At 42.3% G+C, this 25,155-nt stretch overlaps 1 protein-coding gene across 1 annotated transcript in view; it reads right to left on the minus strand.

Moving 5' to 3' along the window:
• Positions 1-375: 375 nt before the first annotated feature.
• vldlr (very low density lipoprotein receptor) overlaps positions 376-25,155 on the minus strand; it is a 35,325-nt gene continuing 10,545 nt past the window's right edge. The window contains exons 4-19 of the mRNA XM_079581243.1: positions 23,541-23,663; positions 22,044-22,252; positions 20,722-20,884; positions 20,498-20,620; positions 20,295-20,417; positions 16,950-17,069; positions 15,690-15,815; positions 15,379-15,550; positions 14,885-15,109; positions 12,825-12,943; positions 12,554-12,693; positions 12,322-12,463; positions 11,537-11,686; positions 4,635-4,712; positions 3,217-3,386; positions 376-1,076 (exon numbers count right to left, since the gene is read on the minus strand). Coding sequence (XP_079437369.1) covers positions 1,041-1,076; positions 3,217-3,386; positions 4,635-4,712; positions 11,537-11,686; positions 12,322-12,463; positions 12,554-12,693; positions 12,825-12,943; positions 14,885-15,109; positions 15,379-15,550; positions 15,690-15,815; positions 16,950-17,069; positions 20,295-20,417; positions 20,498-20,620; positions 20,722-20,884; positions 22,044-22,252; positions 23,541-23,663 — 2,219 coding nt within the window. The 3' untranslated portion in view covers positions 376-1,040. The remainder of the gene's footprint in view (positions 1,077-3,216; positions 3,387-4,634; positions 4,713-11,536; positions 11,687-12,321; positions 12,464-12,553; positions 12,694-12,824; positions 12,944-14,884; positions 15,110-15,378; positions 15,551-15,689; positions 15,816-16,949; positions 17,070-20,294; positions 20,418-20,497; positions 20,621-20,721; positions 20,885-22,043; positions 22,253-23,540; positions 23,664-25,155) is intronic.

Raw genomic sequence — 25,155 nt, forward strand, 5'->3', positions numbered from 1 at the left:
TCACACCCTCCACATACTATTACTACATACATATGGGAAAAAGTGGGAAAAAGGAATGATATTTTAACTGAGGGACCCAGAGCAGGTTTAAAGTGGGCAGTTGTTGAGTCTCCACACTGCATTCATTTACCGGCACAATCTCGGTCTTGAACTTGAGGCTCGTGGGGAAAACCAATGACGGTAAAGGATTTTGAAATTTGGATTTAGGTTTTTTTTTTTTTTTACATAGTTTTGTCACGACCCAATACTATATAGCAATACAATATATTCTAATGCATTAAGTATTGCATTCTAAACAATCTGATATTTTACCCAAATTAATTTCAATATAATAATAAGCCTGCGGTCGCACTCACAGACGAGTCACACATTTCAACAACAGTAGCATTTATTTCCATGTGACAGAGCTCTCAGTCGCACGCGCTGTACAAGGCTAGAAAATCCACAGCACACACACACAATTAGAAAACTCCAAATACCCCTGACCTGAAACCCACTGTGTCATTGTGTACAGTCTTTACATGAGAACCCACTGCTCAAAGTGCATCAAAAGTCCTGATGGGACGTCCCAGGATGGAGCCAGATATGTACAAAGGTCGCCAATGCTGATCTGGCAACAAATTTAGAATTATTTAGAATTCAAGCAGAAATAGAAGAAAAGCAAAGCAAAGAAAGAAAATAAATATGTGCAGTGTACATTTCATTCACTAATTGAGACAAAATACTTGTATCCAACAGAAGGGTTTACAGTTGGGTCTTAATCTGAATCTGGCCAGCAGAGACTTGATTTGTCATGACGATTGTGAAGGAAGAAAAATCATAAAAATAAAAACCGAGGGAACAGAAAATGTACAAAATATAAATAATGAAAATTACTAACACTTTTGACACGATGAGTTGGCACATTGACATAATAAATAAGCGTTCCCCCCGTCCAGGTGAGGGTCAAAGGCATGTGGTCAGAGTGGGGCAGTCCAAAACAGTCCAGGGCTGTGCTGACCGGCCCGAATGGGGTACAAAACCGAGCGCCACATCCACGATCAGGACAAGTCGTCATCTGTGCTCACGATGGAGATCTGAGGAGGCAGACGGGAGAAGGACAGTGAGCCCACTTTACGGACCTCCACACAATATATTACTTAATATATTATTAATATATCTGCTTAAGGGATTATGTCACATTTTAACCATAAAAGGTTCAAAATTAAGGAAGATAATAGAGAAATGCTTATGTTTAAAGTGCGTATGACACATTAGACATATGTTTTGCTAAAAAAGAGAAGAGAACAACTTTGTTACTGTCATTATACAGTTGTGCATTGAAATTGCGCCCGCAGATGTTGGGTTAGTCCTGAGCCGCAGTGATTCTGCGCACCGCCAGTGTGGGCCAACCCGACCAGCATGTTTTTGGAGGTAGGGGAAACCGGAGCACCTGGAGGAAACCTACGCAGACACGGGGAGAACATGCAAACTCCTCACATTGAACACAATTACTCTTAAGATTTTGATAAAGATTTTCCCCAGTTTTTTTTAAAGTGTGTTTATTGTTTCACCTCCATTTTACGTTTGTTAACTGTGACATCACACACAATAATAACCTACTTGCTTGGCCTGCCAAACTACATGCTTATTCATAGATATTTCAAAGACATATAGTCTGGGCGCAAGCGTGATCTCAACGATTTCCCGGTGGGCGTGATTGACAGACGGCATCAGCCAATTAGAGCAACGCTGGATACGTCGCAGTAACAAGCGGCAGGAAGCCTTTCGAAAAACGAGGAACGCTTCCAACGCTGTTTCTTGCTCCAGTTTTAGGGATTTTATACTTTCCAAATGATTTAAAGCAGTCGAAAGAGCAGAAGAAAACAGTGCATCGGTCGCCGCGCCGCCATCTTTAATGTTTTGGAAGAGTGCGTGGTGGTGACAGGTGATGCGTGATTGGTCCGATGTGGCTAAAATGGTGAAATAATAGGCTGCGAGCCGCCGCCCAGACGGTTCTTCTTTTGAGTGTCTGGCAGGCCAGGCAAATAAGCTACTTCTGGTTCCAAACAGTTCCACAGATAAACACAGGTTCGATTCCCACCTGGACGGGGCCAGAGCGTGTGGAGTTTGCATGTTCTCCGCGTGTATGTGTATGTTTCCCCTGGGCACTCCGGTTTCCCCTACAACTAAAAAGATGTACAATAGGCCAGGATGAATGATGCGTGTGTGTGCAGTAGCGACAGTGCTTCTGTCAAAGGAAGCTGACCACCATCGAGTAAGGAGTGAGTAAAGCACTTTGTGACCATGTCTGTGAAAGGCGCTATATATAAATAAAACTCTTCTTCTTCTTCTTCCTGTGGAAATAACAGATAAAAGGCCTGTTTTACACCGAATTGGAAAAATACATTTCCCCATTTTCCAGGAAAAATGAGCCTAATAGCCTAGTATAATAAGCCTTCATTGAATATGTAAAAAAAAAAAAAAAGATAATTAATGTCAGAAAAGCAAAAGAGTAAATGTGATATTTCTGTGTGATCAGATGTTTAAAAAGAGTCATGTAGTCGGCTCTGCAGCAGGTTCAAACAAACTGTTGGCATGAGAATTCTACGATACTTTACATCTAATAACATACAAATGTAAATAAAATAACTTTTCTCCCCAACTTTTCTTCATTAAATTGCTGCTTCACTGAAATAAAAACGATTATTCTTAACTAAGTCATAAATAATAATTAGCATTAAAACCTGTAGTATGCACTTCAACCCACCGGAAGCTTTTCGAACCGCAGAGATTGTAAAACCAGTTTATCTCGACATCCCTAGCCAAAATAGAAGTTTGTATTCAAGTCCCGGTCGAGTCACAGGTTTTTATCAAGTCAAGCTTGATAAAAGACCCCAATCCAAGTCATGACATTTTTCATGTACTGTGTAGACTCCAATAATTACACTTCAGTTCACAACCTTGAGAGTTGACAGTGGTTTGGGTCTGATTTACTGTGGAGAAATACAGAAAACAAACATGGTAAGAAGGTGTTGTGTAATGCAGGATGGGAGTCACTATTGTGTCACCGATCCTGGAGATGGGCTGAAAGCATCAGTGTGCGGATATGCTAATCTGTTCTGTGACTCCGAGGATTAGCAAAGGTCAGAGGTCGGGGCGGATGACTGTGCACAATAAGTTACGTGTAATCCAGACTTAAATGTGACACCGCGGGGCGAGTGTGTGCGGACTCACAGGAGGATAGGTATGGCCCACGTTGGCGCTGTGCCTGGAGATGTCGATGTTCAGGTCTTCCTCTGTGGTCTTCAGATACACCGGGTTGTCAAAGTTCATGCTCTTCTGGTTCTTCAGAGTCCAGTTCCTCCACATGAGGTAGGCCCCCACAGCCGCCATGGCCAGGAGAACTGCACAGGCACACAGGGCCACATCTTAAAACCATAGGTGACCATGGGAAGCAGGACAGCATGGCCATGAGAGCCATTCTATAATCAGGGCTGCGTAATGTTAACAGATAAATACAGTCTGGGATTTCTTTAAAGTAAACACGTAAACATAAACCCACCAAACATGTCCAAAATGTTTGTGTTTAAAAGCAATTTCTTTATTCTATTATTATTTCTGATGCAGCTGAAATCCTCATGAAATATCAGCCTGTTTAATTTTAATTTTTTGGCTGGATTTTTGTCACTTTTTTGCTGGATTTTTGTCTTTTTTCTGCTGGATTTTTGTAATTTTATTGATGGATTTTTGTCTTTTTCTGCTGGATTTTTGTCTTTTTTTGATGGATTTTTGTCACTTTTTTAATGGATTTTTGTCACTTTTTTAATGGATTTTTGTCTTTTTTTTGCTGGATTTTTGTCACTTTTTTGCTGGATTTTTGTCTTTTTTTAATGGATTTTTGTCATTTTATTGATGGATTTTTGTCTTTTTCTGCTGGATTTTTGTCATTTTTTTGGATGGATTTTTGTCACTTTTTTGCTGGATTTTTGTCACTTTTTTGATGGATTTTTGTCTTTTTTCTGCTGGATTTTTGTCTTTTTTTGATGGATTTTGTCACTTTTTTAATGGATTTTTGTCTTTTTTTTGCTGGATTTTTGTCACTTTTTTTGCTGGATTTTTGTCTTTTTTTAATGGATTTTTGTCATTTTATTGATGGATTTTTGTCTTTTTTTAATGGATTTTTGTCACTTTTTTGCTGTATTTTTGTCACTTTTTTGCTGTATTTTTGTCTTTTTTCTGCTGGATTTTTGTCATTTTTTTGATGGATTTTTGTCTTTTTCTGCTGGATTTTTGTCACTTTTTTGCTGTATTTTTGTCACTTTTTTGCTGTATTTTTGTCTTTTTTCTGCTGTATTTTTGTCATTTTATTGATGGATTTTTGTCTTTTTTTAATGGATTTTTGTCACTTTTTTGCTGTATTTTTGTCACTTTTTTGCTGTATTTTTGTCTTTTTTCTGCTGGATTTTTGTCATTTTTTTGATGGATTTTTGTCACTTTTTTAATGGATTTTTGTCTTTTTTTTGCTGGATTTGCTGGACAAATAATCGTTTGAATAATCGTGATTTCAATTATGACAAAAATAATCGTGATTATTATTTTTTCAATAATCGAGCAGCCCTACCGCTGGTAACAGTGGGAAGTGTGGTACTCACAGACGGGGAGTATTGCCCAGGCAGCGACAGAGCCCCGCGGAGTGGAATCCACCTGGATGGACGTGCTGACATTGGCATCTGAAAGACAGAAACAGAATCAACACCAAATATATATGTTAGCCCAACACCACAGAGTATGGAGTGGATGAATAATGCGAAGTGTCATCTCGGACTGTCCACAAAATTGCACGGATGCATTGTTTGTAAGCCCGTTTCACAACTTTTAGGGTCACTTTTTCAGGGTCACGATCACAAAATTCTTGTACTGGATAATGACAAAACCAATTTAATTCCAATACCAGGAAAAATATCAGATATAGAGCCTTCAAGGGGACATTTCTGGTGATATCAGTTTATTTTGTGCCCACCACCACTAGATGGAGCTGGTGACTTGGCTTACAGACCTGAGTCACATGACCTCATTTACAGAGAGATCCCTGTGGGAAGGCAAGGGAGTCAGAAATAGAAATGAAATGGAACTATTACTACCTTCATCAGCAGAAAACAGACAAAAGCTCCAAATGAGAATGGAATTGTCAGTAAATGAACTAAAGACCAGACCTGCAGAGGAGGCCGAGTACCATCTGAAACACGTCTAGGCCTACATTCTTTCAAATCTTATTTAAAAAAAGTCTGTCCCAGGGCATCAGTAGTAAAAACGAGTTTGATAATCACCATATAATAGCACTATACATTCAATACAGGGTTAGGATTTTCTTTAATCGGGACAATTTATGACAAAGTCTATGAGCGGGTGACACACTGTTTCTCGCAGTACTCCTAAAAAAAAGACTCTTCCAGTTCAAGTACACATGAAAAGGTTTGTCATTTTAGCACGTTTATTTAATGACCATTATTTTCATCATTGAAAAATACCTCAGAATTGTACAAACAAACATCTATGAGGCTAACCCCGCCTAAGATATGGTTGTAAACTTTAATGGGAGTGGGGACGTCTCCAGCTCGTCTCCATGGAGATGTGACTAAAGTCAGTAGAATTTGAGATTTAGACAGGTTAGTTTCACATACAAATCCATTCTTTTATTACACACAGCAGCAACAGCACTTTCTGTGTTCGAGCTGGTCATTAGGAGCATGTTTTGTTTTGCCACAACAATATAGTCCAAAATGTTACGCAGTGTGCCTTTAAAGAATTTTAACGTAAAGCTACTCTTAGATGAGTAATGATACTTTCCTCACCAGCCCGCCTCTGACCCTGTCCCATTCTCCTCCCTGTCCACTGCTCAGGTATTCAGCACGCGTTCTGAATTAGCTTAAACTAATCTGAGGAGTCACACCTCATCAGGGAAATGTGATTATGTTTAAAGACATGTGAAGTCACATGACCAGAAGCAGCCTTCTCACGCCAGCGTAGAAGATGCACACCCAACCAAACAGGCCTGTCTGAGATCTGTTCAGATCTAGTGTTGCACCGATGTGAGTATTTATTTGTTTCGGCCACATTTGCTCATAAATGTTTATGTGCTTACATATACCGTGCCTCTCGAAAGTGCTGTATATAAAGATTTTATTTTGAACAGAGAACTGTGAAGTTAGACCAAAATGATACATGATTCTGTTATTTTTCAAAAAATAGAAAAGTGGGCCGTGCATAAGTATTCATACAGCATTTTCTGAGTGCATTAAATTGCCTTTATAACATTCATAATGACTGCAGAATGTTCACACCTTGCCCTAACCATTAAATAGAGGCCACCTGTGTGTAATCTACTCTCAGTATAATTACAGCTGTTCTGTGAGGGCCTCAGAGCTGTGGTCGGAGTGTATTGGTCACTAAACAACATCATGAAGGTCAAGGAGCACCAGAGAGGTCAGGGATAAAGCTGTGGAGAAGTTTAAAGCAGCGTCAAGTTATACAAAGATTTCCCAAGATTTGAACATCTCACGGAGCAACTGTTCAATCCATCATTCAGAAATGGAAAGAGTAAAGCATCACTGCCAACTTACCAAGACACGGCTGTTCACCTAAATTAACAGACCGAACAAGGAGAGCACTGGTGAGAAATGCAACCAAGTGCCCCAAGATAACTCTGGAGGAGCTGTGAAGTCCTGCCGCTGAGCTGGGGGAATCTGTACATGGGACAACTATAAGTCGTATCTACACAAATCTGGCCTTCATGGACGAGTGGAAGAAGAAAGCCATTATTGAAAGGAGGCCATAAGAAATCCCGTTTGAAGTTTGCTAGAAGTCATATGGAGGACACAGCTCCATGTGGAAGAAGGAGCTTTGGTCAGATGAGACAAAAATTGAACTTTTTAGCCTAAATGCAAAACAATCTCCCCAGTCCCCGCTTTTCCTCAGCGGGGACTGGGGAGATTGTAAGAATAGTTGTGAGGATGGATGGAGCCAAATACAGGGACATTTTGGAGGAAAACCTGCTGGAGTCAGAAAGAGAACTGAGGCGGAGATTCACCTTCAGCAGGACAATGACCCTAAACACAAAGATAAATCTACAATGGAATGGTTTAAAAATAACATATTAATGTGTTAGAAAGGCCCAGTCAAAGTCCTGACCTAAATCCTATTGAAAATCTGTGGAAAGATCTGAAAACTGCTGTTCAACTCAAGCTCTGTCAAATTAGAAGGAGAGCGTTTTTTTGTAAAGAGGAATGGGCTAAAATGTCAGTCTCTACATGTGCAAATCTTGTAAAGTCAGACCCCAAAAGACTTGCTGCTGTTATTGAAGCAAAAGGGGGTTCCACAAAGTATTCATTCATGCTGTATGAATATTTATGCACGCCCCACTTTTCGGTTTTCTATTTTTTGAAAAATAACAGAATCATGTATCATTTTGCTTTTACTTCACAGTTGTCTGTTACTTGTGTGTGAACTTTCAGTAAAAAAATCCAAATAAAATCTTTATGTTTATGGTTGGAAACATGACAAAATGAGCATAAGTTCTAGGTGTATTAATACTTTCAAGAGGCACTGTACATACAGTGGGGAAAAAAAGTATTTGGTCAGTTTCACATAGACATTCTATTGGATTTTGGCCAAATACTTTTTTTCCCCACTGTACATTATGTAGCACAGTATAAGGTCTGAAATTCTATAAGGCCCTTACAATCATAAAAATAGGAGGAGATGGCTTCCATGACATCCCATTAAAGAGAACAGGACTCCATGCTAAAGAGCCAAGGCCTTCCTGACAGCCGATGTGTGCATTTGATTTTAAGAGTTTAGGCTCCTTGTCCGAGGCTGAACACCAGCCACACATAGAGGGGCAGGCGTCTGGTGAGACCTACAGGTAGGACAAGCAAGTTACACTCAATACTGTGAGAAAAGGTGTGTGGTCTTTGGGCCCATTAAGCGGATTTGGCTAAAACCTGAATGGGCTCGGGCCAGACCTAAACTCGGGCAACTTCAAACGTAAAGCGATTGAAATTCTTTTTAGATTAGTTTAAAGATCCAGACTAAAATGCTGGTAAATGAAGTGACTCAATCATAACTTGTGTCCCAGCCTTGATTATTCAGAAGTTAGTACATAAGTACACTAGTCAAGCCTATCCAGGAAAAACTTTGTATTAACTTGACATGGTTGCACCCATTGTACTGGATTGGATATTACACCAGATACCGACAGAAGTCAAAAGCTTTTCAATGCCATTTTAATGCTCAAATACTATGTTTTAATGCCGCAAATGCAGAAAAGCTGTGCATATGTAATGTCTTATGATTTGCAAACATTTCATCAAACAGACAAAGAGAATTGGACAAAACCTGAAACTTTTTAGCAAAAAGTATGGTTAATTTCAGCCAAAACTGTAACTGAATACAGTAAAAAAAATTGTTGAGCAATGTCATTACAATCAATTTAGATGTATAGTCAGTTTAAATGTCCTTTTAAAGCATTAAATTAGATTCAAAGGGACTATACAAATGTTCCTCCCCCTACATGTTCCAGCCATGTCCTAATGTGTAATGAGCTCAGACCGATTCACCACACACAGAATCCCATCAGCACTTACCCCTCACCTGATGATGTCATGATGTGGTGCCCCTTAGTTTTCCCATATCCAGTCAAGGTGTTTTGTGTGTCAAACATCTCCATGATTTTAAATGATCAAACGAGCTGCACAAGGACCTTTAAAATACATATAAACACTAACGAACATCTCAACATGGAATCTATTTTTAAAGCCAGTTCAAGTGAAGTGGGTCTTAGAGAAATGGACCAGCTCTCAGGGGATCTCTGCGATAAATAATATAGAGCTAACACACTCAGCTAACAGTCAAGAGCATCCGTCTGAAAAGAAACTACTGCTGCTCCACATTAGAGTCGCAGGTCCACAAGTCCTCCATAGATGGCGGAGGTTTTGGCTCATACAGTGGAAAAAAAAAGAACAGAATGAATCCGACCTGGCTACCATCAGGCATAGTGACATCACAACATTCTAAACAGCCCATAGTTTCAAATTGAGGTGGAGGGCAACTGAAAATTCTCTGGCAGTAACTCTGGTATGGCAGTAACTAACAGATTTGTTTGCCTTTTTTGGCCATTATCTCAGTCATTACTGGAAGAATCCACATGAAACAAAAACTTAACAAATAAACTAGGGGCGCAACGGATCAAAAAACTCGCGGTTTGGATCGTTCCTCGGATCAGAGTCACAGATCGGATCATTTTTCGGATCAGCAAAAGGCATATTATCTCCTTCCTTTAAACATGGACCAATGACCATTCATAAAAAAAACTACTATTAATAATATTAAATGTATCACAGACAATTAAATAGCTTATAAGCCTAAAGAGTGATATTTCAGCAATAGGCATATAGGATTGTACCTGTATTTGACAGGTTGTTGCTAAATGAGGCTGAGGGACAGAAGCCAAAGTGAAGAAAATCAAACCTCTGGTCACAAAAAATTCCGATCGCGTATGGTCAGAAAATAAATAAATTGGATTTGGGTCACATTAGCCAACAGTCTGAACTACGGCTTAACGATATGTACAACATTTTATATCGAGTGCCAGATATCTCGATACATTACATCACGATATAACTTTTTCATAATACAAAAGAGTGCGGTTTTATTGACGAGCGCTTAGAGCCTGTCATCAACATTAACAGAAAGTCACCAATCAATGAATAATAAATCATACATTTTAATGCAACATAAGAGTATCCAGAAAATGCAGAACAGAGGCAGCTCCAGCACAAGCTCTAGAGATTCTTTGCCAGGAACATGTCTAACCATGTCTCAGACAGCAGGCAATGGTGTTGTTTCAGGTGGTTGTGCTAGTCGTGGTCAATCCTTTGTAAAAGGCCTAAATCTGCTGCTCCTGTCGTAGTGATATTCTGACTCTTTCACAATAACGCTCTCCCAGTGGCTGGAACACTGACGGCTTTTATTTTGTGAAGACAACAGGAAGCGCTTCGCTACCATTAGCAGAACCCTGACGTCGATGTCAGAGCAGGTTTCTGTTCTTTTGCTTTGCCACGGTCTAGGATTATTTGTTGTTATCTCGTGAAAAAGCCAAGTTTGTTCAGGTAAGAACATATCTCAGTGTGGAAAAACAGTGGCCTGTTCCTTTAAGATAAAGTCTGCATCGCGTCCTGGAAGCTATTCAAATCCTGGAGGGTGTAATTTCCTCGTAAATATCTACTCACAAAGCATCTTTCATTTCATTTTACTTGATAAGCACCTGCCCCTGTGTCCTACACAGTCAGGGTTTATGCTGTTCTGAAGGAGCTAAACGAAACAAAAATTATATAATGTCCACAATGATATAAAATCACAACGATGTAAAAAATATCGTGATAACGATATACGATACGATACGATATGGCCCAAGTGACTAAATCGGTGTCAAAGTTGAGAACGCTTAGACCAGCTTGGACCAGCTTCACTCCGCAGCTTTCGCCCTTTCAGGGGAAATCTAGTTATCGTTGTATATACATCATTGCGTAGTATATCATTGCTTTTCGATATTAATATCTTGAATGTTAATAGCTAGATATAGATACGATAATGATGTATTGTTCAGCCCTAGTCTGAATCTAGTCTTATTTACAACATTTGGCTATATCCACACCTTCCCTTTCCACCTGTAAAGACACTCCTGCTTTTGTGAATCTTCTTTCTATAAAAGATTTTACTAAAATATCTCCCTCCTTTATCCATTGGCTTAGGGACAATCTACATTTTTAAAGCTGATCTTGGCACACAATGACTCTTCTGAATAATGTAGATATGGCCTCTCTTGCTTGATCTAGTCAAACTAATTAACCTGTTAAGGACCGCCTAAATTAAACAGCAACCTCTCCATATTAATATGACTATTAAAACAACATACTTTGTCCAAATTGCTTATGTGAACCATCATTGGAATCAGAACAAAAAAGTGCTTCTAGATTATTTTGGACCAAAATAATCCAGTCAGCCTATGATTGGACCACAAACAATGTAATATGGATAAGAAATGCTTCATTTTAATGCTCTATTTTGTAACTATTTTTTTTGTAACTAAACTATTTTGTCCTTAATTAATGTTTTAATTCCTGTGACGCTGTTCCATGACTGGAATAGATGTTTTGGGGAGAAAGGCCTGTTTAAAAATCTGTGCCACATGTCTATATTGGTCGAAATATAATTTGCCTAAATACTGTATGCAAGTAAATGGAAGTGGAGTCAGTCCCTGATCGGGGACAGTGGTCCTGAACTGTCCTAATTAGAATCTTCCATTTATCACCAGCAGAATGCCATTTCCAATGTGTGTTGATGATTGATTATTGATTGAAGTGTTCTTAGGGCATTGTTTGTGCACACAAAATGAGCATTTATGCATGTTTTGGTTTTGGTCAGTGTCCGATTATGACAAAAAAGTAGATTGGTAAACAAAATGACAGTAAACATGGAAGAATGGAGTGGCTCTGACCTGTCCGGCAGCGGAGCCCGTCCTCTGCCAGCTGCTGCCCCTCTGGACACACACATGTGTACTTGGGCGAGTGCTTGTTGATCTGGGGGGCAGGGAGGCACATGTAGCTGCAGCCGCCATTTTCACCTTTCTCCAGACACCAGTTTGTACCTGCGTCAAGCACAAAAAAACTTTCATCATTCCCTTTAGTTCAGGTTACTAATCATCACATCAATCACTTTAGTTTAGGAGACTAATCATCACATCAATCACTTTAGTTTAGGAGACTAATCCTCCGATCAATCACTTTAGTTTAGGTGACATAATCATCCAATCAATCAATCACTTTAGTTTAGGTTACTACTCATCACATCAATCCCTTTAGTTTAGGTTACTACTCATCCAATCAATCCCTTTAGTTTAGGTTACTACTCATCCAATCAATCACTTTAGTTTAGGTGACTAACCTGAGTGAAAGTTTAGGTCACTAATGATAAAATGATCATTAGTGACCTGTCATCCATCACATATCATCTCTCCTCTTGCATATGTTAGAGCAGAGAGGGCGTGTCCCCATTTGTGCCAATTAGGATTCTGGTAAATGGTAGGGGTGTTGAAAAATACTGATTTGCAGATATATCGATATTATGTCACGCGATTGTCGCATCGATACAAAAAGCGTCTGAATCGCTATTTAAACATCTATTTTGGGGGGAAATATTCATCGTCTCTTTGGTCCTGCACTTTTACTCCCACCTGCTAGATGGCAGCACTGCGCTGAGTAACAATTGAATAATCGCCCGCACCAGAAAGCTGGATGAGCTCGTGGTACACAATGATGTCCTGCGGGTCGTTCAGGTTACTGGCCAGAGTCACCACCTCGGATCCGCTAAACTTGTTGGCCCCGTAGATGGCCTTGTTCTCTCCGTCGGTCCAGAAGACTCGGTCCTACACAGCACAGGCATCAGTGAAACCACAAACAGTCATCACCAGATTCTTAATCACACAGAAGCAGCAATATGTGTGAGGAGAGATCACCTCGAACACAGTCAAGGCAAAGGGGTGTCCCAAGAACTCCGCCGACTGCAGCACCCTCTTCCTGTTGTCCCCATTCAAGTCCACGCTACTGAGCATGTGCAGCTTTGAGTCCACCCAGTACAGGCGCCCTTTGATCAGGTCTGACGGGCGAGAGAGAGGGGAGTGTAGAGAAATATTATGTACAATATTAAATCATTCTAGGACCAAAATCCCAGAACCTGTCCCCAGTCAGGTCAGAGCTTGCCTATCTGGTCATGTGCTTGAGCCTTACCCAGGGTGATTCCGTTGGGCCACTGGATGTCCGTAGCCACCAGCACCTGTCGGTCCATTCCATTCATTCCAGACTTCTCGATCTTGGCCGGTTCGCCCCAGTCAGACCAGTACAGAAATCTGCAACATCAAGATATCAAGGAAAAAAGACCGCCTTGTTTGGGTTACACAATGTCAGGAAAAGAGAGAGAGATGGACGTAAGTCATGTGATAGAACATTGAAAAACTGAAATTATTTCTCCCAAATCATAATCAGAACCTTCACTGTATTCACCTTATTCCGCCCCGCCCACTTTTTGCTTTGTCTCGGCACTTTCGTTGTACAGACACTTCCGGTCGCCGCTCAAATCTGATGTTTAGTTGATTGATTTGTGTAAAATGGCCAATGTTCACTTGCACCAACATGTCAACACTGCAGCGTTTCTCTGCACGGCCTGAAAACGGCTTTGTTCTTGTGTAGTGACTGATTTTATGTGGACTTCTCCAGTACCATGTTAACACATAGGAGAAAAGGGGCGGGCACAATTCATGGCGGTGCCCAGGCGAACTTCCGGAATAAGGTGAATTTTGCTGGAGCCAGTGGCATCAGCCTTTTAACTGACCGGATAATTGGCCAATCCTGTCGCCATCTTTAATATTTCGAAATGCGCCGTTTACTAGTATTTCTTTATGTGCATATGAAGTTGTCAGCGCTAAACTCCCTGAAGTCGTGGACTTGTGAGGCTCCGCCCTGAACACAAACCATTAGCCAACTCATTGGTCTGCTTCTGACATTCTTCAGATATAAAAACTAAACAAAACTTTGCGTTAACACTTTAGCAAATGCTGGATTTAAGAATATATCCCACAAAATAAAGACAGAGAAACGAAGAGGAACAAAGTGGTTCAAATAAGGCTGTCACGATAATTACTATATCGACTTCAATAAATGACAGATAAACAATACATTTTTGGGCTCAATAATTATCGTCAATACATTCATTTGCAATTTTTCCTCATTTTTCTAATGTAACGCTTTATTTTTTACCCAAAGTAAGTTGTGTCTCATCGTATTTCATGTACATTGTGGGATATTTTAAGAAGAAGAAGAAGAAGAAGATCTTTATTTATATAGCGCCTTTCACAGACATGGTCACAAAGCGCTTTACATGAGACAGTTGTACATTCACTCCATACTCGGTGGTGGAAAGCTACGTTTTGTAGCTTCAGTTTCCCCTGGGGGAGACTGTCAGAGGCGCTTTCGCGACTACACACGTCTGCGCCAACGGACCCTCTGACCACCACCATTCACTCACACACATCATTCATTCTGGCCTATTGTGCATGTTTTTAGTGGTAGGGGAAACCGGAGTGCCCGGAGGAAACCTACGCAGACACGGGGAGAACATGCAAACTCCACACAGAAAGGCCCCGTCCCTGGTGGGAATCGAACCCGGACCTTCTAGCTGTGAAGCGAGAGCACTAACCGCTGTGCTACCGTGCCGCCCAAGATTAAGAGCTTCATTTATTTGGCATTATAGGTCTTCAGTAGTACCTTTATCACGATAGTTTCCTGCCTCAGTAAATCGCACTTTAGATTTTGTTACCATGACAGGCCTAGGTTCAATGTACAAAAGTTGTTTAACAGATAACAAAGACTGGAAACCAAAATGTACAAGAGGGTCTAAACGCAGCCGATGGAGTCACGTGATCAGTGCACCTCCAAACCGCCACAGGAAATGACATCATTTCCATGTTTTTCCCCCGCAACATTTAAGTTGATCTCAATAAAATGCCTTTCGTACACCCCACTGTCAGTAAGGTTTGGTTTCTGCAGAGTTGACATCATTTCCTGTGGAAAGGTGGAGCTCCACTGATCACGTGCCCCTCCATCAGCTGCATTCAGACCCTTCTGGCTTTCCACCTCTTAGGACAATTCATTTTTCTGCTGTTTCGATTTTCTTCTTCAACACAACATGTTTAAGTGACCCCATTTTCGCTGGACTATTTCAGCGTGTTCAATATAAAGAATGAAAGCTGTGGTTGGCGCCTCTGCGGTGGATCAGCTGGTGTGGTACTGACCCAGACAGGGGGTCCACAGCGATGGAAGCCGGCTCCTTCAGGCCGCGGTCCAACAGCACTTTGTGCCTGGTGCCGTTGAAGGTGGACACGGAGATAGTCTTGGTGGCCAGGTCGGACCAGTACAGGTGCCTGTAGACCCAATCCACAGCGATGCCCACTGGAGTCTGCACGTTATCGATCACTTTGGTGTGAACGCCGGGATCCCCACGCCTGTCCAGCACCGTGCTACAGAGGAACCACACAGTCAAGACAACCATCCACCTGTTTCTGTTCATGTGCTGCCGAACGGTTCATGTTTATGCAACTTCACTTTTATATTTACTAAATGTACTTTTACTCTAAAATAACTGGTATTTGTCTGCACATTAGAGTCATTTTGCTCCCACTGTGCTCACGATTACTCTATACAGGAGATATTCAAGCTGTGAAGTTTGCACTAAATGTTGTTGCTATAAAAACTAGTGAGAAAAGTGGTTTGTTTTGGACCCACCCACCTGTAGATGGCCTTATGCCCGAGGTCGGCCCAGAAGATGGTGTTTTGGCTGAACGCAGCGTCCAGAGCCACCGTGTTCCTCTGCTGCTCCACAATCTGGGTGTACTCCCGCCGCTCCAGGCCCAGGCGCCGGATATCCCTGCGGTTGGTGAAGATCAGACTGGGCTCCTTCCCTGGACATAGAAAATATTATTTTATATTACTTCAGGACCCCAGGAATCACAAGTGGGAGCTAGTGGGGTCCTAATAAAGATAAAACATTTCCTCCATCTCATCTTGTACTGTATTCCTTCCTTGAGTAACGTGACTCACCCACAGCCTTGCACACGCCGCTGGTCGGGTCCATCTGGTAGCCGTTGTGGCACTCACACTTGTAGCCTCCCTTTAGGTTGATGCAGATCTGGCTGCAGATGCCTGGGTTTAGACACTCGTTGATGTCTGCACACAGAGGCATTTGGTTTAAGGTGAGACTAATTCATAGTTTAACAGAATGAACACCTCATTAAACATGTGCATGGGTAATTAGTGATGGTGCAGTAAAAAGGCCCAGGTCGGCCCAAAGCTTTACAGCAAGGAACCACTCATGCATTCATACTCTCATTCATACACCAACGTATGCAGACACTGGAGGCAGGGTGACTGGAGAACCCCCAACCTTCTGATAATGAGATGACCCGCTCTACCAACTGCACCAATGTTGCAACGACTAAACGCAGACCAAACAGGGCATGGTTAGGAATATTTGAATCAATAACTGACTCAATTCACACTTCTATAATAGTCATGTTCTGGACCTTCACTTCCATTTTTTGGATAAAACCAGGAGAATGATTTTATTTTATTACTGGTTCCTGGTTGAGCAGAATGTGTGTTTGGTGTGGGCAGCACCGGCGATTGTAGATGGCCGTCTGTGAAGCCAGTTTTGGGCGATTTATTGAGTCAGCGTTTCCCTGTCACCTGCACTAGGAGCCTTGTGATTGGCCGAGCAGCGAATCAGCTTTTCTACTGTGTTTGAGTTATTGAACTCACTAAATCTGGCTCCGTAGGGGAAACTCCTAGGGGAATTACTCGTTGGGGAAACCTATGCTGATACAGGGAGAACATTCAAACTCCACAGAAAGGCTCCGTCCAGGTGGGAATCAAACCCAGGACCTTCTTGCTGTGAGCACTAAATGCTACATGTACGACAGGAGTCTCTGATAGTCCACCACTCCCTCCGGAGACTAAGCCACATGGCATTTGAACAGGGACCAAGGCAATTTGTTTACAACTTACATGTGCATGCGGGCTCAGTCTGGAGTTCAGGTTGCTTCAGTGCATGTTGCTCTGAGCAGGTGAGAGAGCAGACAAGAAACAACCCCGCCTAGCCCGGATTGGTTAGAGCATTGTCGGGGGTATTTCGGGATTTCAATATTTGTGAATGGATATGCGAGAGAGAAAACTAACAAATGCATAAAAAACATTTAGGTTTGAAATCACACTCTCTCACAGTCATACACACTGTTCTCTGGCAGCACCATTAATTCCTCCAGTGTGGGGGACTGGTGTGAGGTGGTGAGGAGCGGTGCTAACCTCCGCAGGTCTTGTGGTCGATGAGCTGCAGGCCTGGGGTACAGTCACACTCGAAGCCGATGACCAGGTCTCTGCAGAGGTGGGAGCAGCCGCCGTTGTTCAGCAGACACTCGTTCAGATCTGCACAGTCACAACACAAGGCTTTGAGCTTTGGCAGTGTGGTAAAAGACCAGGTGCATGCTGGGACCGGGAATTTAGAGATGCAGACCGGCCCATTTCGATACGGAATTATAGCTGAAATGTAGTGTGCCGGTCTCAAGTACAAGAGGTAGCTGGTTCAAACACCACTTTGACAATATTCTAAACATATCTCTTTTAACATGGGCCGCTGCACACAGTATGAACCTGATACAACTCCACTTATGTAGATACAAATATATTATTTGTCCACTTTTATACCTTTCACTTAGCCTGGCTAACACCAGACTAAAATCACAAGTGATATTTAGTCTGGGGACCACCAATTCATTTTCTCGTAGGAGAGGTGTGGTTTACGATCGTCCATAGCTGTTTATTGGGCGATACGAAAAAAAAAAAAAAAAGTCTCATGCGTCTGCACGTAGCCCCAGCCAATCATATCATCGTATGAGATGACGTATGACGTACCCGCTGTAAACTTTTGAGCTAAATTATTTAGAACAAGGTCTAAAGCTTGATCAAAAAATACCATCGTGTCTGCTGCTGTCATGTTGGATCCGTAAATAAACTTTTTTTTAAATTATCCGTAAATAAACTACAAGCTTCCGTATATCGAATAGTGCGTCATCGTCTTGCCGTCCCTCCTCGCTCTGTGATTGGTTCCCAAATCCACCGGAGATTTGGCCATGGTCCCCAGGCTGTTGTGCAGTTCGAAATAATTCGAGCGCACACAGCAGCCTGGTGTTAGCCAGGTTACCTTTCACTGGCTTTTTCCCTTTTTATATGTGGGAAAACTTGTCTCTGCTGGAATCGACTGCACCAACTTGAACTAAAGCGGAGGGGTGTTCCACTTTAACGCCCGATACAATGTTCGATGTGAAAATTCTTTCTGATTTTGATCCATCAGTCGTTGTTTTGACAGATTTACCTGACAACCACGCTTGTGTTACATCATTATAATGTGGAACAGCGGCCCAGGCTCCTGCTTTAGCCCAGTTAAACAACTGTGAGTCTGTTGACGGGCCGGCCCAAAACAAGCCCCGCGACCGGGCAGCCCACTGGGGAAACGTCCCGGCTCTCCCGATTACCCAGCATGCCTTTGGAAAAGACCCAGTAACAGCTAATCAACACGATAACAAGCAGGATCCACAGTTTTGATCAATTATGGACTATGGACTAGCTGCTGAAAAAAGACACTCATTAATTAAGAATTAGAATGAAGGAATGGCATTTCATTGTACTTTATGTAATTATATAACACTGTTGGAATACTGCTGGAAAAGGGTGTTGGTTTCTGATGTGTTGGAACTGCTGAACAGTTACACTACTGTTTGATAAAGTAAGGGACCTTTTTTACCATCTATTATGTTAATTTAAAAAGGACTTGTAGAAAGACTTCACGTCTAGGACTGCACGATTAACCTTCATTGAATTGAAATTGAGGCTTGAGCTGCTGCAGTAAACTAACCTCAAGGGGCTGAGTGACAAACATGTTGGCCAATCAGCATGATCGATCCTCGCATCCTTTGCATTAAAGAATGACGAGACATTTTCATTTAGAGATATCAGACTGAAACTTTTACTGAACATTACTGATATAAATAAGAGAAAGAAAAGTATAGCAAGTCATTTTATGTGTTCATATAAAATAAGGCATTTTGTGCCTAAGAATGACCAAAAACAAAATGACAAAACCTAAATAATGGATAGACCCAAACCAAAAAGGTATGGGACAAATGCATGGATTTGGAAAGCAGGAGTTACAGATCAAACATTAGGATTGTAGGGGTCGAAGAAGATGCTGAAACGGGCAACCCTACTTGCTTTGTGACAGATCTTCTGACGCAGATACTGGGGAGAGAACATTTCGGTGCCCCTCTCACTATCGACCGAGCACACAGAATCCTCTTTAATCAAATGATTATATGTTCAAACACAGACATCTGCTCAAACTAATGGCTTCAACTCCTCTATGGCGCTCAACTAGAATTCTTTAATCGTTGTGTGTTAAAATTAATTGCATAATATATTTTGTCAAGGTAAGCTTCAAAATAATGTTAATTTGAGAATCGATGTCCTCGTGCTACAGTCATTATAACAGTATGGTACAGTTGTGTCAGTAGCAACAGGCTGTGCTGCTGTGCTAACGCTGCGACATCAGCACCCGAGCCTAAAGGTCAGCAAAGGAAAAACTCCTTGATAAGAGCATAGAAAAGAGTCTGTAAATCAAGATTGCATTGGAAATGGAGCCAAAAATACTCTCCACTGAGTTGGACTAGCAGCGCGGGATGCTAACACTAAATGAGAGATGGGAGGAACATGTTTTAGGTATGTTTCTTTGTTTGCTTGTTTTGGGATTAAAGCAAAGACAGTTTATTTAAACAGTGTTCACCTGCCATGGACCCGCCTCATTGATGCGGGAGTGTGGGAGGCGAGAACTGCGCTAGAAACATGTCCCGAGTTCCGACGCTTCAACTGCGGGGATCGCTCAGCAGCACAACTTTAACCGCAGATCTGTGTCATGTGACTGACACGCTCCTCCAGTCTGCACACGGCTGCTCCTGGTGACCATAATCCTTTATAGCCCGTTTAGTCCTGGTTCAGACCTGCTTCTGTCCAGGACACGGTTAGACCTGAAGTCCTCTACAGGGCTGATTTACCAGGGTTTAGTTCTGAGACAGACTGAAATATGGCCCACTCTTGATTAAATTACTTAATTAATTTACTTATCCAACCAATTTGGTCTAAAAATGCTGGAAATAAATTAGTCAAACTGTCCAACTGTAGCCTTCTGCGTGTACGAACAAGCAGCTAATGTCATCCCTATTTACTAGCCTATCATTTATATAGTGTTTTTATTTAAAGCGTACTTTATTTAATACAATGAGAACAAATTGTATTTTTTGACCCGTGATAATGGCATTAAATTAAAAAAGTCTTAAATTTCACTAGGCCAAAGCTGGAGCTACCCTGGGTGACGTATCATGTATCTGCTGTAAACTTTCGAGCTTAACTATTTAGAACACGATCTGAAGCTTGATTGAAAGACGGTGTTGCGTCTGCTGCTGCTGCTGTCATGTTGGATCAGTTAATAAACTTTAAAAAAAAAGTTTTACAAATGTATGCAGCTCAGTTGCATGATGGCATTGCTTGTGGTTTGAGAAGATGCTGTGACCGGTGCGTGAGTGGATGTGTGAGGAGACTGACTGCACTCCTTGATGGGCTCGTCGCTCCAGTCGGGACAGTCGCGCGCCTTGTTGCACACTTTGCTCATGTCGATGCACTCGCCGCTGCGGCACTTGAACTTGTCGGGGCCGTTGCAGTGCGAGGCTGAGGGGGGGGTAAAAAGCATGGGTTTAAGTATCTGTGCGGGTGGGGTGCGTGAGGGGGTAGGGGACAGCTGCACTCACAGTTCCTGCAGTTGAGTTCGTCCGATCCGTCCGCACAGTCCCGCAGTCCGTTGCACAGCCGAGTGCCCATGATGCAGCCGCCGTCCAAGCACTTGAACTGCTCTGGGGTACAGGTGCGCACAGCTGAGGGAACAGAGAGAGAGCACATCCTTTAATTATTGAGGGTTTTATTCTTAAGCCCAGTCTTGCGTAGGGCACAAATGGTAACGGGGTGTGTTGCTTACGACAGTTGGCCTCGTCGCTCCCGTCCTTGCAGTCCGAGTCCCCGTCGCACCTCCACTTGCGGTGGATGCACTCTCCGGAGCCGCACTGCATCTCACTGGCCGAGCAGCGCGAGGGAGGCGTGGGGTGGCGACCGCAGAGCTCTGGGGACTCATCCGACTGGTCCTGGAGAGAGAGCAGGGACAGAAAAAAAGAATCCATTAGGCAAATACAGCCATGTTCAACACAAAGGGGCTGTAAAATCAACCACCACTACCTTTTCTATAATAAATTAACACCAAGAAAAGTGCAGTTCTAGGTACAGCAAAGACACCCTCAAGCTCCCAGGCCTCTGGTAGAGGACCCGAGCTTGGAGGAAAAAGAGCGCCCACGGTGGGTGAGGAGGAGGTTTTTTCTTATTTATTTTTTTATATAAAGTCTAATAGCGAGCATTTTACAATCTTGACTAAGGTGGGCCTTTTTCTTTTCTGCTTTACACTTAAAGCAGTACTAAGTAACTCTTCCCCCTAAAGGCCAAGTTACGATTTTTTTATTTATTAATCGTCTTGGAGAGTAAATACTACGCTGACAGGAAAGGCGAAGGCAGAGAGGGTTACTGTGCATCCAATTATACAATAGAAATATTTTTTTTTCACTCTAACTTGGCTGTAAATACTGTTTAAAGTGACGTTAGCCCGCAGTTAGCTTTGCCCGTTAGCATGTTAGCTTCTTCTTCGTGATTCCATTAGTGTGTATTGCTTTCTCCGGACCGGTTTTCTAGCCAGAGACACCAGGGAGCGATGAAAGACCCTCCAATCATCCCATAAACACTTGTATTACCCCCACAGGGACTACGAAAAGGATTTATTAAGGTAAATAAGTTACTTAGTACTGCTTTAACACCTTACAATCCAAACTGTGGGCAAAGAGTGCCCGCAGTTTTAGTATAGGAGCTGTTAACCTTATTATGGCCACATTATACCCGCCACATTAGTGCACAGGTATTTCTGTATCATACTGAGCAAGAATAAATTATGTAATTAGCCTAGGTTCCCACGATGTCCCCCTTGCTGCTATTTTTCATAAATAATCCCCCAATTTCCATGCATTAATATAAGCTAATGAGCTACACCGCACAAACTGTGGTATCAACCGCAGGAAAAGTTCTTGACCGCGGCAGCTCAACAGGAAACCAATCATTTACACACCAGGCCCTCTGAGAAAGGCTTCATTATTAGTTGAGGAGCATGCTTGACTGACAGTTTAGTCGCCTTGTAGCCACGTGCATGTTCTACAGTGTCGCTTTAAGTGTGCTCTGTGGTTTAGTTCTGGCCTGCCGGTGTACCTGGCAGTCCACGTCGTCATCGCAGACCCAGCTGGCGGGGATACAGGAGGAGTTTCCACACTGGAACTCCGACGGCCCGCAGGACGAGGGCGCGCACTCCACCTCATCAGAGCCGTCGCCGCAGTCGTCCTCGCCGTTGCACACGAAGTTCTGGGACACGCAGCGGCCGCTCACACACGTGAACTCATTCACAGCACACGTGATGTTCCCTGCAGCGAAGAAGACAAGAGTCACAACGACCATCACCCTGACAGTTCAGTGTCTACAGACTCAGAATAAAGGCACAATATCCGTTTGGGAAAGAGCTCATCATGGGTTTAACGCCAAGCTAATAAACTGGAAAGCTTCTCTATTTACACATTAACAGCAATATGAGTCAAAACAGAGACAACATTTCAACAATATGTGGTCTATATGTGCTCTTCACAGAAGGGTCTGTTTGACCTCATGTTGCTTCAGAATTCTTTAATCATTGGTACAAAATATTCAGACATGATGGACTTTTTCTTTACTTTTGTCAAAGTGTGAGCATGCCAAAAAGAGGTTTGGTTGAATTTGTTGGACCAAACGGGGCCCGAGTTGGAACCAAGAATCATAAACTTTCAGCTCCTCCCAATCTGGACCCAAGTTTGTTTCAGATTTATCCATCAGTCCAACATTTGCGAATGTTTTGGGAAATTTCTTTCAAAAGCTTAATATTGATGTTCAACACCAGGGGTCCCCAACTAAATCAGCTCGAGGTCCGCAAACCTTTCTTTCATAATTTGTGTGTCCAGGGTCCGGACATTTGCAGTCGTTCCTCTTGAAAATGTTAAAACATGAGCATAGGTTGTATTTACAAAGCAGAGCTGAACAATTAGTCAATAATTTTGCCATTTTATTTCAATGTTATTCAAATTGTTTAGATATTGTTTAAATTATCATTTTCAAATGAAGTACATTGAGAGGATAAAAAGGCTTTGGGGTCCGGACAGCTGGACACTTATGGTACTTTGAATATCAGTATGAGTTATTTACTATCTTTGGAGATTAGATTAGTATATTGGAAAGGGGACAGTGTCATGTGACATGAAAAGCACAATTAGACAGTCGCCTGATGGCAACTCATGGCAATGTAGCATATCGAAATTACGCTTAGGACAATATGCAAATTGACAATATAGAATTTATCTCCAATGGCAAAAAATGTGGGTGCAAAAAAAAAGTGCCTAAAAATGGGACTAAATAGGCAGGAAAAAAGGGGGGAAAAATGTGGAAAGTATTTTTCCAGCACTTTTGTAGTCTACGCAGGACAACTATCTTTTAGAGCGACAAAGCAAAGTCAAATTAAGATATTTGCAGCATATTTTTGATGGTTTGCAAAAATATTGCTTCGTCGTCGTTATCGAGAAAGTTCCCAAAAATATTTAATTCTTCATTTTTGTTCATATCGCCCAGCCCACCATGTGTTCAGTATGGAATATGGGGATTGGGATCCAGGCTAGTGTACAGACGTACCACAGTTCAGCTCATCCTCGCCGTTGTCGCAGTCCTTCTCTCCGTCACACTTCCAGAACAGAGGGATGCACTGAGTGGAGCCCGCACCGCAGCTGAACTCATTCATGCGGCATGTCCTCATGTCTGCACACAACAACAGGAGAGTCCGGTGTTTGCCCAAAGAGATGACGACCCAACGCACAGGCCAGAGCTCAGGCTGCAGGTTTACACAATCAAAAAGAGGAAAAGAGGAGCACTTTCTGGACCTCCAAGGAGTACAATTTAAAACCAAGGTGCAAGGAGGCAGGGAAAGTCATTCAAAAACAGAAAAACCAAGGCACTCTCTGGTAAAGTTAAAATGCCTTTTCATGGCAGGTCTAAATGGACAAACATAGCCCCAACGCATTTCAGCCAAACATACCTTAATCGGGGGAAACAAAACAAAAAGAAAAAAAAACATGAAGGCCTTATTGGAAGTTTGCGGGATGAACTTTACTGTTCACTTTCAAATTGTACTCCCTCCTCACTCCTTTGCAATTTTAGAGACTATGACTTTAAGGCGAGAGACTGCAATTTCAAGATTTTGTGTCTAGTTTTGTCCTTAACATCTTAGTTTTCATGTTACAAAACGTAAGAGTGGAATGAAAACCTCATTTGGAGTTAACAGCCACACCATCTCCACACTTGTCCATCCGAACCGCGCCCAAGCACTGACAGTCCCTTCAGGTTCATTTGTGCAGTGACAGCACAATCAAACCGTGCCCCCAATCAAACCCTACCCGCTTAAAGGAGTTGGGCCAGAGCGCCTCTCGGTTGCTCGTGTATGCGTTGCATGAGTGGTTGCATTCGTCACGGTATAGCGGTATGTGCTGTGGTTTACCTCCTGAGGAACAAACCGAGAAGCAGCGGCCGCCTCACGTTCCTCTCTGGTTGACTTTACGGGGAGCGACCTATGCTTCTTCCACGCGGTGTCCGAGTCTCATTTCTCTGCTACTGTACCCTGGTTTGGCTTTTGTCTGACGGATAAGCTAAAAGCTGTGGGTTTTTTAAATTGCTTGTGATTTTAGTGCGCATTCATGTTAAGTGCTTTCTTGCAACGTAGCCTACTTCCAGGAGTTAACAACGCTGTTGAACTGGTGGCAGAAGCATGAATGACATAAACCAGGCGTCATATCTTCTGTTCTCGTAGCTTTTCTCAAGGCTGTATTTTGTCCATGAATCCATGGAGAAAAGGCTCAGAGCGACAGTTGCCCTGCCCACTGCCCACTGCCCACGGCACAGCTCTCTTTCTATCAGCTTTAAGCAACTATTTTATTCACCATAGCCCCTTTTTGTCATCTGCAATAAAATACAAAGAAAAGTGGAGTAAACAGATTTGACAACGGGGCTCATAGTAGACTTGCATTATTTCATGCTGGGTTTATTTTTTCTTCCCTTCAGCATTAAACAAATCCTTGTGTTTCTCTAATCGGCCATGCCCTAACAGAAAGTTAGCAGCCTGTGGTGTACTCTGGAGCGAAGAGAGCCTAGTCATGGGCGAAGAAAACCCCTCATGAGAATCACAATTTTTCCCTGGTTTTCTGGTGGACTATATACTTATTCATCACACACCAATAAAGTCAAGACAAAACCGGGT

Source organism: Gobius niger (genome assembly GCF_951799975.1).
Source record: "Gobius niger genome assembly, chromosome: 22".
NCBI classification, from domain to species: domain Eukaryota; kingdom Metazoa; phylum Chordata; class Actinopteri; order Gobiiformes; family Gobiidae; genus Gobius; species Gobius niger.